The 20,083-nt window shown below is 45.4% G+C and overlaps 1 protein-coding gene across 2 annotated transcripts in view; it reads right to left on the bottom strand.

Moving 5' to 3' along the window:
- Nucleotides 1-20,083, bottom strand: part of ATP9A (ATPase phospholipid transporting 9A (putative)) — a 134,980-nt gene that overhangs the window by 34,848 nt on the left and 80,049 nt on the right. For both annotated transcript variants that reach the window (XM_081255888.1, XM_081255889.1), the window contains exons 14-15: nt 18,488-18,700; nt 5,367-5,528 (exon numbers count right to left, since the gene is read on the bottom strand). In XM_081255888.1, coding sequence (XP_081112014.1) covers nt 5,367-5,528; nt 18,488-18,700 — 375 coding nt within the window. The remainder of the gene's footprint in view (nt 1-5,366; nt 5,529-18,487; nt 18,701-20,083) is intronic.

The following is a 20,083-nucleotide window of genomic DNA, read 5'->3' as shown; positions in this document are numbered from 1 at the left end:
CAAAACACCATGCCCACATTAAAATCATAAAAATCGTGTTTTGATGATATGAGAACATTTTCACTATACCTATTGTTCAGTGGAGGGGGTGGGAGTTTTAGAAAGCTTTAGGTGGAGTTGGAAGCCAGTTTTATAAAATTGTGTGTGGCTATTTACACTCATTTATGCTTAGAGGAAAAACTGAAGGGAAATTCCCTGAAAAGGCAAGAGGGGCTGTCTCTGGGTGATGGAAATACAGACGAACGGTTCTGACCCCCTTCTATACATACTTATCTGTTCCGAATGCTGATTTCTTAAAAATATAACCTGGGAAGGGTGGAGTGCTATTGTAAAGCAATGATAGATTTGCACACCCAACAGGATCCCATACTCCCAGACACAGATCCCGTTCTTGCTGTGGGAAGATACAGGGGTCACATCTCAAAATATGATGCATGTCTGGGAATGATAGCCCTTTGCAACTAAAGGAAGGCTGACGCACTCAGCCCACTTATTCTAGAACGGCTGATATCGGGACTATTTGATGATGATTCAACCCTCAAATGACTCCAGCATAGTCCATGGCCCTAGAACTTGGAAAAATAAAGTCTGGAACAAAATGAAAGTAATTCCATCGTAGATAATGACTCTAATTCCCCAGGAAACACCCACCCACAGGATTCATGTGGCTGCTTCCAGGCCATGGATGTTCTTGACATCAGACATGCACTCAAGATACAGTTTAAAAGCCATGGGGCAGGCTAGGCACAGATCAGTGGGAAAAGCAGCAGCTGCATGGGAGGAAAAGCCCCCATCCCACTTAAAAACTGCCAAGGGTATATGCCTGATAGAGTCTGAAGACTACTGGCATCAGGGACATAAAAATCCCTTAAAATGTGTAATTTTCAAGGGACATTCGTACTGTGTGTCACTGGACCATCAGTACTGCAGCTCATGGAGCTGCTTCTAACTTTTACCTGGAGAAACAGCCTCTTCAGTGACTCCCACTTTCCCCACCTCCTGGTGTGTTCACACTCCTGGGTGATCCAGGCCCACCAAGTGGTGGGCTGGACCCAGGGACCTGCTTCTAATAACAGAATAAGGCGAAAGTGAAGGGAGGTCGGTTCTGAGATGACGTGCCTTCTGTCTTGTTCACACTCTCACAGACTCACTTGGATGAAGCCAGCTGATGTGGGAGCTGGTGTATGGAGAGGCCTGTGGGGCAGTGGATGAGGGTGGCCTCTGGCCATCAGCTGGTATAGAACTAAGGTCCTCAGCCCAACAACTGCAAGGAACTGACTCTTGCTGAGAGCACTGATTTTACCTGGCAGTGAATCCTGCCCCAGCTGAACCTTGGATGACTGCAGCCTATGAGAGATCCCGAGGCACAGGGCCCGGCGAGGCTGCACCCGGACTCCTTGGGGCCCAGAAATGGTCAGATAGCACTTCCTGTTGTTTTAAGCCACCACATGCGGGATAATCTGTCACAACGCCATATGTAATTAACACATTACCTCAACATTACCGCGGGTGCTCTGAGCTTTTCCACATCCCTCTCATCACACCCAAACTCCCAGGGCCTGGCGAGAAACAGCATGACCTGGGAGCCAGACAGCCTGGGGTAGAGGCCCAGCTCCACCTTTTCTAACTATATGAACTTGGGGAGGTTTCTTCTTCTCTCTATACCTCAGTTTTCTCCTCCATTAAATGCCAACTGCAATGGCATCATGAGAATTACATGAGTTGTTTTATCAAATCATTTACAACAGTGACTAGCACCCAGTAAGCACCATTTAAATGTTACCTCTGTTATTATTATTGTTCCTAACTCTATTCCTATTACTAGTGCTGCTAGTACTATTACTAATTACTCCTATTACTAATTCTATTATTACTAATTTACTACAATAGAATCTACAACTCTGACCCCTAAGGCATGAAACACTTGTGTAGATAGGGCGGAGGGGATCCTCATTTGTTTAAAAAATGAGAGAGTCTTATTCCAGAGATTCTCATGATATGGGGCAGCATTTTCTCCAGCCAAGCCAAACAATGTGAAGAACCTTTAAGAACACCAGGGAACCATCTCAATACCAAAATAGGACTGGGACTAAAGTAGTCTGCAACTTTTAAAGCTCCTATGGTTAACTCTGATGATCAGCCAGGTTTTGTTTGTTTGTTTATTTGTTTGTTTAGATCTCATTCATTTGACTTATTTTTGGCTGTGCTGGGTCTTCGTTGCTGCGCTCAGGCTTTCTCTAGTTGCGGCGAGCGGGCGCTGCTCTTCGCTGCCGTGCATGCGCAGGCTTCTCATTGTGTTGGCTTCTCTTGTTGCGGAGCACGGGCTCTAGGCATGCTGGCTTCAGTAGTTGTGGCACACGGGCTCAGTAGTTGTGGCACACGGGCTTAGTTGCTCTGCGGCATGTGGGATCTTCCCGGACCAGGGCTCGAACCCATGTCTCCTGCATTGGCAGGCGGATTCTTATCCACTGTGCCACCAGGGAAGTCCCTATCGGCCAGGTTTAAGAACTACTGAGCCGAGTGGCTTATGAACACAGGGCTTCCAGGCTTCCCAGAATGGAAAGTGTGAGTAAAAGAGCAAATAGGAAAACAAGGTATTAATTCAGATTGGCAAGACTTTAGAAGTCCGACACTATCAAGCGTTGGTGAGGATGCAGAAAACAGTGGGACTGAGATTAGTATAAGCACTTTGGAGAAAAAGTTGAAAATACCTGGTAAAGTTAAAGATGTATATATTCTACCACCCAGCAAGTCCACCTCTGGGTGTAGTCCACAGAAAAACACGGACATATGTACAGTGGAGACTGCAGCAGACAAGGCTACACATGGCAGCGGTCTTTCTATCGGCAAAAAAAGTGGCAATGACCTAAATGTGTATCAGGAGGGAACGGCAATAGATGGAAGGAACTGAGGTATATTTGCACAATGCAACACAAGTCAGCTAAGAGAAATAAAGTGGGATTACGTGCATCAACATAAATAAAGCTTTTTGTAAAATGTTAAACAAAAATTAGGATGTGGAATAATAATATATATACTACAATGACACTTTATAGAGAGAATAAAAACGTGAAAACCATAATACATATTATTTATACCCAATGTGTCTGATAATAGTATTTTAAAATTCATAGGAGTGATAAACCTGGGGTAGGACTGGAGAGGAAGCACATCTAGAAAGGGCAGATGGGATTTCAAATGAATGCACAATGTTTTCTTTGTTTAAAAAAATTTTTTAACTATAATACATGCAGAAGTGTGGATCAATACATAAATATAAATTTGAGCAAACGAACTCAAACACAAAAGGGTATCTACTGTACAGTTTCCTTTATATAAAGTTCAAAAATCAGTCAGTGGTAGAAATGGGACAGTGGTTATATCCTTGTGGGAAGGAAGGATGCAGTAACCAGAAAGGGGTACGAGGGAGCTGCTGGGGTGATGGTGGGAGGGATTCTGTTCCTTGCCCGGGATGTGAGTTACACTGTGTTAACTTTGTAAACACTTGAGCTGTACACTCATGAAGTTTGCACTTTTCTCTTTGTATGCTGTACTTCAATAAAAGCTTCAAAAAATATAAAAAGAAAATCTGAAATATTAATGCCAAAATGACAATGTTGAGTGATCACGACACTTTTTTCCAATAACTTTTGTGACTGTATGAATGAAAAACCGTCGAAAATATCTAATTACAAGGGTATCAAGACTATTCAATGGGAAAACAATAGTCTCCGCAGCAAACGGTGCTGGGACAACTCTATATCCACACACAAAAGAGTGAAGTTAAAACCCCTAACTCACACCATATATGAAAATAACTCAAAATGGATCAATGATCTAAAGAGATAAAACTACAAAAACATTTAAAAGAAAATATAGGGGTAAATTTTCATGACCTCAGGTTTAGCAATGGACTCTCAGATATGACACCAAAGTCAAGAGCAACAGAGGAAAAAAATAAATTGGACTTCATCAAAATTAGTAACTTTTGTGCATCAAAAGAATTTTATCAAGAAAGCAAAAAGACAAGCTACAGAATGAAAGAAAGTATTTGTATATCATATCTCTGATAAGGGTCTAGTATCCAGACTACATAAAGAACTCTTACAACACAACAATAAAAGACTACCCATTTCAAAAGTGGGCAAATGACTTGAACAGACATGTCTCCAAGGAAGAATACAAGTGGTCAATAAGTATAAGAAAAGATGCTCAACATCATTAGCTATTAGGAAAACACAAATCAAAACCATAATGAAATACCACTTCACAGCAACTAGGATGGCTACAATGAAAAAAAAAAAAGGGAAATAACAAGCACTGATGAGGATATGGAGAAACCAGAAACTTCATACACTGCTGGTAGAATGTATTGGGCTGGCCAAGAAGTTTGTTCAGGTCTTTCTGTAACATCTTACAGAAAGACCTGAACGAACTTTTTAGCCAACCCTATAAATGGTGCAGCATTTTATAGAAAAGTCTGGCGACTCCTCATAAAGTTAAAAGATAGAATTATCCAGCAATTGGGAAACGGACCCAGCAATTCCACTCCTAGGTATCTACTCAAAAGAACTGAAAACAGATACTCAAATCCTTATACACGAACCTTCATAGCAACACTATTCACAACAGCCAAAAGGTGGAAACAACCCAAATGTCCACTGATGGATGAATGGATCATCAACACGAAATATTACTCAGTCATAAAAAGGAATGAAGTATGTATATATGCTACAACATGGATGAATCTCTAAAACATTATGCTAAGTGAAAGGAGCCAGGTACAGAAGGTCACATATTGTGTGGTTCCATTTATATGAAATATCCAGAATAGACAAATCCTAGAAGAGAGACTGGAGGTTTCCAGGGACTACGGGGAAGAAGGTATGGAGAGTGACCGCTTAATGGATACAAGGTTCCCTTTTGCAGTGATGCCAGTGTTTCAAAACTTGAGGAAAGTGGTGGATGCAAGACACTGTGAATGTACTAAATGCCAATGAATTACACATTTAAATGATTGATTTATGTCACGTGAATGCCACCTCAATAGAAAATAACATTTAATTAAACGAAAGAGTATACAATGAGAAATGTACTATTACCAAGAAATGCTCAATCTACACTCATTAGACCTTTCACTCTGGAAGTGAGTTAACCAAAAGCTGAGCAGCTATCTGAGATCTGTCCAACTGATGACCTAATTCTTCTGAGGGAATTATATCCTCTTGTTAGTCTGAATGACAGGCAATAATACAATAAAGAAAGGGGTAAGAAAGAATGTCCAGCCACAGGGACATACACAGCAGACTTAGGCAGGTTTTTTTTTTTTTTTAACCATTTTAAATCATAAATAAAAGACAACTCACCCTCACGATGATGCCCATGCGTTTGCTTTCGTAGGTGAAAGGGAAGATCTGCAAGATGGTGAAGTTCAGGATCTGGTCACCAGGGGTCCTCAGCTGCATGGAAGACTGGTCACGGCCCACCAGTGTTAAGCCCACACTTTCGGTCCACTGCACCAGGGCCACCTAAATGTGACAAGGGTCGAAGGTCAGATACACAGCCGAGGATCCTGGTTCACAGGTCAAGCAAATGAACGTAAAGGTGGACGGGGGAGCAGAGACAGGTGAGGCTGAGCAGGGCCTGCATCCCTGGGGGAGGTCTTGCTGGCCGCACCCGCCCCTCTAGGCCTGCGGGGGCTCGGTGCTCACAGCTGCCATCTCTTCTGGGCCCTAAAGCAGGCCACGCGCCAGAGCTGTGGCAGAGAGAACCGCACAGGCTTCAGGATCAGCACAACCAGAGATGACGTCTGGAAGGAGCTGCACCAGGCGAACCACAAACACGGGGAAGCCAGGAGCACGGCGCCGGGGTGGCGCGACTCACCTCCAGGCTCCCTGTGAAACTCACACATGCTCAACCGGGAGGGGATCTACGGCAGTTCTCGACTGGGCAGCTCTGCCCCCCAAGGGGCACATGGCAACGTCTGGGGACAGTTTTGGTTGTCACAACTGAGGAGGGGGTGGATATTTTCTACTGGCATCTCGTGGGTGGAGGCCAGGGATTCTGCTAAACATCCCACAACACACAGGACAGCCCCCATGACAGAGAATCACCCCACCCCACATGGCAGGCGGTACTGACAGGGGGAGGACGCTGGTCTGCACAGATGAGGAAACTGAGGCTTGCGGAAGCTCATTAAGTTGCCTGAGGTGATGCTCCGGGGCAACGGCCGGCTAGGCAGGAACCTGGATCTACCTGGTGCACAGCCAAGCCCTCCACCACCCGCTACACTTCCTAGGGCCACCAGCTGGAATCGTCTCACAGCCGGAGCAAGGCTTGCTTCACTTCCAGTCAAAGGCATGGAGGGTGCAAATTCCAAGACAGGGGCCAGACCAGTGGGAACTGCGGCGGGCAGGAGCCAGTGCCCCCTCTGAAGGAGGCTGCCCCGCGGGAATGTGGACCCAGGGTGGCCAGAGCTTCCAGTTTCTCAAGAAAAACCAGAAATCTGACCTTGTCCCTGAGATCTCTCACTTTTCAATGTAAGCCACTAAGCTGCATGTTCTAAACGCCCATGAAGAAAATAAAACACGTCTACAGATGAATCTGGTTTGGGGTCTTCAGGGAAGGAAGGAAATAGGAGTGGAAAAGGCGGGGACAGAGGGGGGAGCTGGGGAGGGGAGACCACCAAGACCTCACCGCCACTGCCACAGGAAGGGGGCCGCGCCATGGGTGGGGGGGGGGGACAGGGGTAAGTACGAAGAGCCTACGGCGTACGGACCACAAGGTCATCGTGTTTACCTGTCAGCACAGCCCATGGAGGCAGGAAGTGCCAAGCAGCTCTACCCGAGGGACGAAGAAACAGAGTCAGAGAGGCCAGGTGAGCTGCTCTCGGCAGGCAGCTGCCATGGGCTGAGAGGAGATCGAATCCTGTGTCTAGCTGACCCAAGTAGCCCAAGGGAAAGTGCCAATCCCGGGCCATCCAAATGCCTGTTCTCTAAACACGGGTGCACACACATCAGTGCATCCTTAGTGGGTGTTCCCAGTCACCCCTGACTCACTGTCACCGTTAGAGAGTTGATGGGGGGCGTGGTAGGCATAGTAACAGCCCCCAAAGGTGCCCACCTCCTAATTCCCACTGACCTCCACCTCCAAAAGAAAGAGCTAATCAAGTTTGGTTTTGTTTGTTTGTTTGTTTTGCTATCAACCTGCATAAGTCTTTGGAAACTCATTCATAGAGTTGTTTCACCTAATCACTCTGAATTTCAATATGGCCTGTCCTATCTGCTAACCATCTTCTTCCCAAGTTTAAAATGAACAAATCAGTAAACACTGATATAAATTTAAAAATCCCATCCATATAAATATTAAAAACCTTGGGGGCTTCCCTGGTGGCACAGTGGTTGAGAGTCCACCTGCCGATGCAGGGGACACGGGTTCGTGCCCCGGTCCGCGAAGATCCCACATGCCGCGGAGCGGCTGGGCCCGTGAGCCATGGCCGCTGAGCCTGCACGTCTGGAGCCTGTGCTCCGCAACGGGAGAGGCCACAGCAGTGAGAGGCCCATGTACCGCAAAAACAAACAAACAAACAAAAAAAACAAACCTTGGGTACATGCACTAAAATGCTTATAGGATGATACACATGAAGAGAAATCACTTCACTCTTCTCTCTCTATACTACTGAAATAGTTTAGTGTGTACACGTACTTCTTTAATTTTTAATATTTTTAATTTTAATTAAGTAAATAAATATCCCAACACAATACGAGATTATTACAAATATGTGCTTGACTACATTTACATCCTCCTTTACATAACAGTTTAGTAACAAAGAAAAAGGAAATTCTTCTTCGGATGCTTTCCAACACGACTGCTAGGGAAAAGCTTTTTTCATCCTTGCTTTTAAACAGCCGTTGCTTCACCCCTTAAAAACATATTTAATTGCTCTGAAAAGATGTGAAGAGTCTGTGATACTGGGCTTCAAGGAGATACACGAATTCCCCCAAAGCCTGTTCTTAACTTCAATCAAGAAAAGGATCTGGAACTCCAGAAGGGGAAGTGGCTTTCAGGGCCGTAGAGGCAGTTCTGGCCTTGGCCAGCCTGGGTCCCCCTGCCGCGGACCCCACAGGACTGTGCTGGAGGGAAAGTTGAACCATGAATCTGAAATGATCAACAGTGACAAGTGTTCCCGGGGAAGCATGAATTACAGCTGAATGGTCCTAATCAAAACCTCACAAGTCCCCTTGGGGGCTGATTCCAACAGGATATGAGCCCTGCAGGGGGGCCTTTCTTTCTCACCTTACACTCCCACTCCCTTATTCTGACTTGAACATTAAGTCAGCTTTAATTTAAAGCTGCTTTCTACCAGAACATATAAAATCCCCCGGGTCCTACTGAGAAGAGAGCAGTTTAGAACTGGGGAGCTCACTAACCCTTCTCAACAGCAGCGGGGACAAACATTTCAGCGGTCAGGTGGGACAACTCCATCCCTTCCTAAAACAAGATGATGTAAATGAGGCTACTTCTGCTAGAGGGTCTGAGCTTCAATTCAAAAGAATCATCCTGGGCCTCCCTGGTGGCGCAGTGGTTGAGAGTCCGCCTGCCGATGCAGGGGATACGGGTTCGTGCCCCGGTCTGGGAGGATCCCATATGCCGCGGAGCGGCTGGGCCCGTGAGCCATGGCCGCTGGGCCTGCGCATCCGGAGCCTGTGCTCCGCAACGGGAGAGGCCACAACAGTGAGAGGCCCGCATACCGCAAAAAAAGAAAAAAAAAAGAAAAAAAAAAAAACAAAAGAATCATCCTGTATTGCCAAATCAGAAAGGATTTCGGGGTCTCTTTTTTTTTCTTTTCTACGCCGCACGTGGGATCTTAGTTCCCTGACCAGGGATCAAACCCGCACCCCCCTGCAGTGGAAGCATGGAGTCTTAACCACTGGACTGCCAGGGAAGTCCCAGTCTCAGGGTCTTGAGTCTCGCTGTCCTTAACAGCCGGAGCTGGGGTCTCAGGGGGCCTCGGCTCAGACTATCCGGAGGTCAGAGAGCAGCAGAAAAAGAAACCTCGTAAGGTAAATGAATGAACAAGTAAATGAGAGGCAAAAGCAAATGCTGGAAACCAAGAAAGGGCCAGAGCGGGGGATCTGGGCTCCACGAGTCAGCTGTGAGTCTGGTTTGGGTCAGGAAATTAAAAAAACAGAGCCTCCTACTCCACCCTTCCGCCTCCAAAAAAAAAAAAAAAAGCCTATCTGAAGAATTCTTGTCAGAGCTGTCCATGAAAGGGCTTTTTCATCATTTGTTGGTCAGCAATGAACCACCTGTGACAAGCTTTAATAATCTTCCCTTTGTACCTGGGAATGTGTGCTTGGGAATTACGCCAGACAGGCTAAAGAGCCTTGAATTCCTGTCAAAAGCAGGATGCATATGAAATACAAGAACATGCATGAATCTGCTATCTGATTAAAACGGTTCTTTGGGGGCATTCAATCAGATAAACACCCAGGCTTACAAAGAATGGCCAGTCTGCCCGAAGCCAGCCTTTCAAGCTTATAAATATCCACAGACCTAGGTATTCTTTACTTTATTAAGAAATAGGTTCCAAAATGTGCCACATGGTGGTTGCAGGTTTGAATGCCAACAGGAGCAGGGCAGGCAGCGGACAGGGGCAGGGCCGGCCACCTAGGGACAGGGTTTGGGGGAGGGGGTAACTGCTGCCAGGTCGAAACTGGGCCCAGTCTTTCCAGATCTGATCTTTCTCAGGAGAAGCTGATTTTTGTAGAACACTGAGTGATTTTTAAATATTGCTGTTATTCTTTTAAACACAGCATGGGGCAAACAAAACACAGCCTGCTACTTTTAAGAATCAGTGGACAAGGTGGTAGAATAAAAGGCCACTCCCTGATCCAAATTTCCTGATCCTATACCTGAAATTCAGCCTCTTAACTCTGATAAAAACAAGTATTTGAAAAGGAAGAATGGCATCATCTCTATAAAAATTTAGCCACTTAGAAACGACTATTTACTTAAGTCTATTCTGGACCAATACTAATGTGATATGGGACAGGACTTTTGCATGTATGGCCGCGGATGAGCTAATACCAAGGAAGGCTCATTTGACAGTTTTCTACAGTGCCCCCAAAATCCCATAGTCCTGCCTGACACAGGACCCCTATCTTCTGAGCAACCAAAATCGTATTTCAAAATTCTACCCCAGTGGTTAATACATAACATGGATGGTGGATTTCTTCCTTAAGTTCCCGACCGCTGTTCTTTGACCTCACCCTCAGGTCCAAGGGCCTGGCAACGTGATGGTGGAGCCCCACCAGCCTCCTAAGTCTCTCTGGGTCAACACTCCACACTCCATCTTGCACACATCTGAATGCTGGCATTGTCCGAGGCCTGGAGCTGAGGCTCAGACACGAGGAGGCATTCAGGGGACTGACAGGGATGTGGTTATGGAGGAAAAAGAAACCCCAAGGCTGCAAAGGGACGGGAGATTGCCGGCCCCCACTCAAGGCCACGGGCTTACCTTTCCCCAATGGTTTTTATCCTCACTCTTTGCAACAGGGTTAAGAAAATGCAAAATGAGACAACTGGGACCTTCCATGCATGCTGAGAGATGTACAGAGACTGAATGAGCGAGGCTCTCCATCATGACATTATTTATGACAGCCACAAGTGGGGGACCACCTAAACGTTACACTTGGGAGACAGAGGAAATAATCTGTGGTGTATCTAAGCAGCAGAATAGAGCAGCCACTAAGAATATTCTTACTATAGATAGTTACCGGAAAGGGATAATGCAAGGGAACAAATCAAGTTCATAGAACATATATTGTATATATACAGAAGAGAAAGACGTAGGAAAAACACCAAAACATTTTTGGCTTTTTTTTCCTGGAATTTTTTTTCTTTTTCTATAACAAGCTAATGTCACTCTTATAATTAGTGCGGGGGGGGGGACTAAAAATAAAATCTGCTTCTAGATTAGCTGTACCTTCACTGGTAATACCCCTTTTTCTTATATCACCCCTGTCTGCATTACTCCCAGCTTCTGACACTCTAATGGATGCAGGAATGCTCTCCATCTACAGACTCTGATGTCTGGAGGAGAGACCCACTCCCTCTTCGCCCATCTCTCACAGCCCCTTGCGAGCGGGCCATTTCAAGGGTACTGTGGACTAGAGGAGAAACACATCCTTTTTGGTTTTCCCTTCTAAGGGCCGGATCTGAAGAGATGGTCGGTGAAGGCAAGACACTCAGAAGGTAGGCTTCCGGGGGCTGTGCCAGAAGGTGGTTATTATCACCAAGCTTGGAAGCTTATAAGATGAGAAAAGAGGGAAGGGACACACACGGAAGGTGCCACTGAGTTTTGGAGCTCCCAGACACAACACTGGCTCAGTGCAGGTGTCCCAAGGGGACCGGAGTAGGTAAAAATAATTGGACACTCTGGAACTTCACCCAGTATCCGCCCTGAGCTCCCCAAACGCAAGGGCTTTCACTCTCTGCAATACTTGTGAGTTGACAAAAGCACTTTCAAGCCATCATGCCATGGGTAGGGACGTGGTCCTGTGGGGTTACGAGCCCCACCCCTGGACATGGGCTGCCGGTTTTAATCTCGCCAGCCGTGTGACCTTGGGAATATTCCTTAGCCCATCTATACCTCATTTGCAAACGGCACGATGACAGTAATTCTGGGTGGTAAGGGACGCCCCTGACGCGGTGGCTGGCACAGAGCAGGTGACCCCTCCTAACCACTGGCAGCATCACCGCTACCCTCACTGCTCCCTCTCTTCTCTAAGGGCCATGAGCTCCGTGTGATGTATCAGCCCCTCTTTACCTACGAGGAGGCTGAGTGCAGCTTAAAATCACACTGCTATTCAAGTCCGCCCTGGCAGTGACCCACGACCCGCAGCGGCACCGCGGGGTAAGGAGGGGTAGTGCGACGTCCCCATCTTTCAGAAAAATTAGTGGAAACGAAGGTCTTGAAATGCCATTGCGAGAAGACAGAACACACAGCAGCCCAACATTTTAGCAAAACTCAGCTGACGTCCCACACAGCGACACCACACACACGGACATGCTTTAGAAGGACGAGTAATGCAAAGCAAGGTGCAAAACTTTATCTATAATTTACAGTTGTGCTCTTAAATTTTTAAAATAGGTTAATAATTAAAGGGTGAGGAAAATTCTAACGTATGCAAAGAATTATCTCTGCAAAGGTACTCAGAAATTGAGAACAGTGGGCGGCTCCGAGGCAGAGGTCAGGGGAGGGGCCCTGTGTAGAGACGGTGAGAAAGGAGGGGGCGGGGTGCCTCAGGGGAAGATGGAGATAGACTTCTCGCTCTGCTCCCTGAGCAGGGGTGGCCACACAGAACATTCTACACATTACCCACAGCTTGTAACTAAGGGCTCTGAAATCACTGAGGTACTCAAGGCACAGCTACATACAGCAGGCCACTTTCATTCACACTCACACACACGCACACACACCCATGCACGTCCACACGCCACATATGCTCAAACAGCAGCCGTGCACACATCACGTGCACATGTGTTCACACCCACACTCGTGCACATATGTACATGTGCCCACATGCGCACGCACACATAAACCCTACAGATGGTGAAAACCATCTGGCTTTCTCAAGGATGTGACGTAACCCACTTCACCCTCCTTCCTTCCTTGTACTATCGTGTGATTCTGTACCAGAGAAACATACAACTGTAATTCTACATATATGCCCACATTTAGGAAAAATCTGGGTAACTCTACACCCGAACATAAACAGTGGTTATCACTACCTAGTGAGAATTACAGGTAATGTTTATCAACTTCTTTAGACAAATGAACGAGTCCCAGGGTGGATTCTATCTGCTCGGAGGAGAGCACGTCCTTGACCACTCACGCCAAGAAGGACGCGTTAAAAGTTGTGTCACAGTGACCCCTCCTCCACTGCACCCCCCCTCCAACACTGTCAAATCTCCTGCAAACGATGGGATGCTGTCAGGGCTGAAGCCTGCTCGCCCGAGCATCTTAGGACCACTTCTCTCTGGCCAGATTACATCTGTCTCATTTCCCCTGGGAGTTTACTGTACAGGCGGGGGGTCGGGGGGTGGGGGCAGTGCCCCCCAGGCTGTAATCAATAGCTGAATAAAGACACTTCAAGGCTTCCCAGGCGGAATGTGCACAGGAAACAAATTTAGGAAATCCTGCTTTCTGTTACAGGAAATGAATCCTAGGCCAACTGGTAGAAATTACTCCAGGAGCTCCAAAGTAAAGAGGATACTGGCTTCTGTATGTATTCCATCAACTGACCTTGCCCACACCAGCCAGGTTTTATTGATATAGAATTTCAAAGGTGGGATTCTAGACCCAGCCACTCCTACGTGGAATCCCACAGGGATCTGGAAACAGTACAGCTTTCTGAAAGATTTCACTGGAACTAGATTTAACCTATTTTCTGTCAGACGGTATATTTCCATAAACAGATTTATATTTTGAGGTACGTATCTTTTGAAGTAGTTTAAAAGGCTGGTGAGTAAAATATTAACAGTGGTTACACCTTCGGTTAGTAGGATTATGGTTTACTTCTTTTTCTTCTCTACATTTTCATATATTCTATCATAAACACAAAATGACTGTGTAATAAAAAAAATAAAGCTGTGGAGAAAAGGAAACCAAGAAAGTAACACCGACCTCTGTGAAGACACCAAAGACCAAAAGAAAATACCTTTTTTTTAAAAAAAAGCAAACTGCTATTCAGAATCTTAGAAAAACAAAACAAATCTGAATCCAAAGGCAATTAATGGACAGGAGAGATAAAGGGCTCTTCTCTTTAACAGAGGAGCTGAAAAGCACAAAGCATTCCATGGAAGATTTACCTTCATGGAAAAATCTTTGCACAGCCCTAAAACAAATATATCAAAGTTCAGTGGGAACCAGGGGTGTGGGACAGGCATTAAAGACCGTCACATATGCATGTCAACAGCCAATCGGAGCCCAGAGGCACAAGTGCTGATCGGCTCACCAACATTTAATTTAAATTCTATGAAATACCCACAAGCTACTGGTCCCCAGTCCCTAACTACCAAGAATCTGGTCCTTTCTCACATGGACCATTCAATGGTATCATCCTCCCATTCTGAAACGGAAAGGCAAGATCAAGCAGACTAACCCTGGTTAAGACACGGTGACAAATATGACAAGCTTCTGGTTCCAGGGCACAAGTCTCAGTAGGCTCCTCCATACCTATCCCCCACCTCCGCCTTCTCTCTGCACGCAATTCCCATCTCAGAATTTGGCCAAGGGTTACCATGTTTTTACCCCTAAAAAGGCTGGTTCAAATATCAATGGTCAACAGATGAACTGGGCTTCACAGCTTAAGCTCTTCCACAAACACCAAGCAGGTGAGAAGGAGTCGTCTCCCAGGGGACACATTCCATTGCCCCAGAAAAGGACAGAAAAGGAGGAAGAAGAGACTGGGCAGGGAAAGACACACCCAAGTGTCCTGCCATTTCTGATCTTTGGAAAAGATTCTTATTGTGCCACCCTCCCCCCGCCCGCACGATCACATCGACCACTGGTTCACGGATATTCTCAGATGAGTCCAGACCTCCAAAACACTTCACGTACCAAAGAAGCCCCTCCCTCCTTCTTAAAGTGAACAAAAATCATCATCATCATCATCATCATCCTAACTGGGAGTCCTTGCAACATTGGTGGAAGAGTAAAATGGTTAAAAAAAAAAAAAAAATCCCAGGAAGCACTCTGGTAATTTACGTCATGAGCCTTAAACATACTCATTCAGTTTGACCCACGGGATTTACTGACCACATACGAAGGGCCTCACAACACCCTCCTGTGGGTCCCCTGTCACAGACACACAGTGAGGATAAGGAACCCGCTCAGGTAACTGTCTCACTCCTGCCGCCCCAAGGGGTGTGAGCTGCTGCCTTGTTTAACGTAGACTCCACAGTGCCTGGCCCATGGGAGGCACTCACAAGTACCTGGTGAATTAATGAACCCCGTCACACCATTTCTAGAAACAGCAAGTGTAAGGATACTCACTGCAAATGTTTATAAATACTGTTGCTCAAAAATAGAAATAAGCTAAATTCCAATAATATGAGAACGGTTGAAGATATTAGGGTCCATACCGTAGGCAGTGAGTCTGAAAAACTGTGTTTTAATAACGTTCAAGAAAATTGAGCAACAGGTATGATAAAATATTAGTGAAAAAAGAACAAATATAGGCAAAACCCATAACTATATTAAAATGCTCATTTTTTTACCAAAAAAATACATGAAAACCTAGTGGAGGGGCTATATATCAAATTAATAAAAATTAATATTTAGTTGTTTCTGAAAAATGGTTTAGTAAAAGGATTAAGAGTTTGGGCTCTGAAAACAAACTCCCTGGGTTAAAGCCCTGACCCTGTCACTTAGGGGACTGGTGCTGTAACGTTAAGTCAGCCACAGAAAATGGCAACTTTACCAGGAGGAAACCTGGGAGACACCACCTTAGCCAAGAAACCTAAGTTAGCATCTCCGAGACCTACACACGCCAACATCATGCGTCTCCAGATACCCTGCACCGAGGACAGTGCCAGAAATGCATAACCTGAGTCAACATCATAAGAAAATGTCAGACAAATACAAACTGAGGGACATTCTACAAAACAGATAACCCGTATTCTTCAACAGAGTCAAGGCTGTGACGGTCAAGGAAAGCTGAGGAACTGTTCAAGGTTAATAGAAACGCCAGGTGGTCCAGTGGTTATGACTCCGAGCTTCCACTGCAGGGGGACGTAGGCTCGACCCCTGGTTGGGGAACTAAGATCCCACATGCTGCACAGCTTGGCCAAAAAGAAAAAATAAATTTAAAAAATAAATATAAAAGAGACACCAGAGGCGGTACAACTGAATGTGGTGTGTACTCCTGGATTGGTTACTGATCTGGGGAAAATATTTTTTTCTTTTTTTGTAAAAAAAAGTGAGTGGGACAGTTGATGCACTTTTAATAAGATCTGCAAGTTAGATAACAGTACTGTATCAACGTTAATTTCCTGATTCTGATAAATGATCTTGTTTTGTAGGGAGATATTTAGGAAAGTATTTTTAGGAAATATTTAGGAATAATAAAAGGGGATCATGCCTGAAGCTTACTCTTCAAAGGTAAAGATAAAGCAAAAGCAGAAAAGTGTTCACATCTGAAGAATCTAAGTTTTGGTAAAGGGGACTTCTTTGTGTTAATTTTACAACTTTTCCAAAAATCTGAAAGTATTTCAAAATTAAAAAGTCTAAAAAAAACATCCAGGGAAGATATAAAAATGTAATGTACAGCACAGGGAATATAGCCAATATTTTATCATAACTTTATATGGAGTATAATCTCGAAAAATATCAAATCACTCTGTTGTACTCCTGAAACTAATATAATATTGTAAATCAACTATACTTCAATTTAAAAATAATAAGAGAAAAGAAAAGCCACTATACTTTGAACTCTTAAAAAAAAAACAAAAAACTAGGAACTTCAGGCTAAATATTTAATCTCTCTGTCCTTGACTTTTCTCTTCTGAAAATGGGGATAATCATAGTACCTCTTAGTTGCTGGGAAGATTTAATGAATAATACACAGTACGTCAAATGGGACCTGATGTGTACCAAGTACTCAAGGGAAGTTACCTATTGTTATCTTTTATGAGTGAAGTTGCAAATAACCCATTTCCCTCTTTATATTCTTCTGAAATTTCCAAATTTTCCACACTACAAAAAATTGCTTCCATAATCAGAATAAAAGTTTTTTTTAAGGAAAGAAAAAAGAAAGGAAGGAAGACTGGAAAGGAAAAAAAACCAAAATGTTAACAGACTAGTAAAACACAGACTGTGTCTTAACTACACTCAAGTCAGGGGGCAAAGGATATGATACCATTTTCATGCTGGGCGAGGGAGTTCTCTGCCTACACCTACACAAAAGGCGTTCCTATCATACGGCACCCTAAGAGAAAAAGCAGTTAGGGGCTTCTTACAGAAAACACTACACAGGCAACTGTATTACCAGGTCCTATGCTCTTGAACACAGAATTAAAGGAATCCTTTCAGCTTTAGCAAGAGTTGATGCTTAGATACAAAAATATGTGGCTTACTAGACTTCATCAAAATTTAAAACTTCCACGTTTCAAAGGACACCATCAAGAACATAAAAGATAGAATAGGAGAAAATATTTGGAAATCATATATCTGATAGGAGGCTTTTATCTCAAATACATAAAGAACTCTTACAACTCAATAACAAAAAGACACATAACACAATTAAAAGTGGGCAGAGGACCTGGATAGACATTTCTCCAAGGAAGATACATAAAGGGGCCAATAAGCACATAAAAAGAAGCTCAATGTTATTAACCTTTGGTATCAGAAACACAAATCAAAACCACAACGAGATTTCACTTCACACTCACTAGATCGGCAAGAATCAAAAGGAGGGACGATGACAAGTGTCGGCTAAGATGCAGAGAAACTGGAGCCCTCATACCTTGCAGGTGGGAATTTAAAATGGTGCAGCCACTTTAGAAAACAGTGTGGCAGTTTCTCAAAAGGCTAAACGTAAATTTAACATGACCCAGCAATCTCTCTCCTATACGTACACCAAGAGAAATGAACACATATGTCTGCGCAAAAACCTGCACACGTGTTCATAGCACAATAGCCCCCACCAAAGAAAATACACACATATATATATATTATATACATAGAAAATATATAAACAGTCCAAACGTTCATCAACCAAAGACTGGATAAACAAAACACAGTATTATCCATTCAATGGAATATTGTTCATCCGGAAAAAGGCATGAAGTATTGATACATGCTACTACATGGATGAATCTTGAAAATACATGCTAAGTGAAAGAAGTGAGACACAAAATGTGTGTGTATGTTTCCATTTGTATGAAATGCCCAGAATAAGCAAATCTACAGAGATAGAAAGTAGGTCAGTGGTTGCCAGGGGCTGGAGGGAGGGAGGCTGGGAGTCTGTGGGAATACAGGCACGGAGTGCTTCCTTTTGGGTCGACAAAAGTGTCACAAAAATCGATTCTAAAATCGACTGTGGTAATGGTTGCATAACTCCGTGAATATACTATTTAAAAAAACCACTGACCTGTATGTATCTGTCACACAGGCGATTGTATGGTATGTGGATTATATCCTAATTAAGCTGTTTTTTAAAAAAGGAATGTGGTTTTATGGGACCTGTGCCCCTTATGTGCTGGCCGTCTGAACCACAAACAAGATCTCTTGCTGCTTCCTAACTCAGGATGTATCTCAAGTCCAAGGCTACTCCTTCTAGAGGAAGATCAAGGGCTGCAGGCATTTGCCAGGCTGTTTCCCTAGCGGCCCAGCGTCATCCTGGATCCTGCTGCCCTGACAGGTGGCCCCACCTGGAGCGGGTGGGGAATGGGCAGGGCATCCCGCATGCCCGGGGCTTACCTCGTCCGGGCTGGACGCCTGGTACGCGCGGCAGGAGTCCTCGTACTGCTTCTCCGCCTCGGCCTGGTCGGTGACACCGTTGGACTCGTATACGGGGGTGACGTTGTGGCACAGCGCGATGGCCTTGACGGCTTCGTGCACGCGGCTGCTCATGGTCCGCCGCACTTTGGTGGTGAGCGCGGGGCCCTTCTGAGCGGGCGGGTCCTGGGATTGCTATGAGAAGAGGAAACCAACTAGGAAGATGACCAGAGACACGGAAGGACCTCGAGAGGGAAGAAGAACGACCTGCGGAGTCGCTGCTTCTCTTTCAGCTGCTCTAACACACGTCACTCTGGGGGCGCCTCCAGTAACACTGCCACGAGGGCGTGCAGGTCAGGGATCCGGTCACGGGCGCTCAGGCAAAAACAAAAATGCAAAATAAACAGAGGAAAAAAATGACAGTTTAGTGAATGTGGGTGATGCTACCTGGGAACCTGGGAACGTGCCTTCCTTTGGGTGGTGCTGGGGGCCTCTGACCGAGTGGGGGCCCCATTACACTTCAAGTGACGCTGCTGCTTCAGACCAGGGCTTCCGGACCTCGGCACTGCTGACATTTGAGGGAGATAATTCTCCGTTGGGGCTGGAGGCAGGGGGAGAGTCCTGTGCATAGTGGGATGGCTAGCAGCTTCTCTGGCCTCCATCTACCAGATGCCAGACGCAACCCCCAGGTGCAACAGGAGAACAAAACTGTCTTCAGATGTTGCCAATTGCCCATGGAGACCAAAATCATGCCCGGTTTAGAACTGCTGTTTTAAATGTACATTCCTCTCAGTTTAAAATTGAAGACAGGGGACTTCCCTGGTGGCGCAGTGGTTAAGAATCCGCCTGCCAATGCAGGGGACACGGGTTCGATCTCAGGTCCAGGAAGATCCCACATGCCGCAGAGCAACCAAGCCCATGCACCACAGCTACTAAAGCCCACGCGCCTAGAGCCCGTAATCCGCAACAAGAGAAGCCACCGCAAGGAGAAGCTCACGCACCGCAACGAAGAGTAGCCCCCGCCCGCTGCAACTAGAGAGAAAAGCCCACATGCAGCAATGAAGACCCAACACAGCCAAAAATAAACTTTTTTTTTTAAATGAAGACAACAGTATGGATGGGGGCTCTAGCGGGTTAACAAGCAACCAAGGGCAGGTCCGGGGAGAATATTAGTAACAGCCAGAAAGAAGCCTGGCTGGCTGAACACACTGCAAAATGGTACCTAGAAGTCCACTTAGGGTAGATTTTCAAGAGTAAACTTAAATGTGCTCAAGCTTTGCCTTCCACACTGGCCACGGACCCTAACTCTTGTCTAAGAAGCGGTTCTGTTACTTACACAGCCCTCATCCGTTCCTTCATTCATACCTTTCAACACACAGCTTGGCCTCCTAATGGGTTAAGTTGGGGAAAAGGTTTTGAGCAACATGGTAAAAAGAGTACTGAAGGCTGAGAAATCTGAGCCTGATTCTTGGGTGGGTGTGAACAGCTGCGTGACTTTGAGCAAATGCCATCTGCCCTCTGGGTCTCGGTTTCCTGCAAATGAGAGGAGTGGGCTAGGGGGTGGTTTTCACCCCACGA

This window comes from Mesoplodon bidens (genome assembly GCF_964165515.1).
Source record: "Mesoplodon bidens genome assembly, chromosome: 15".
NCBI lineage: Eukaryota > Metazoa > Chordata > Mammalia > Artiodactyla > Ziphiidae > Mesoplodon > Mesoplodon bidens.
Note: the sequence above shows the minus strand (reverse complement) of the source record. Positions and strands in the feature narration are given on the sequence as shown.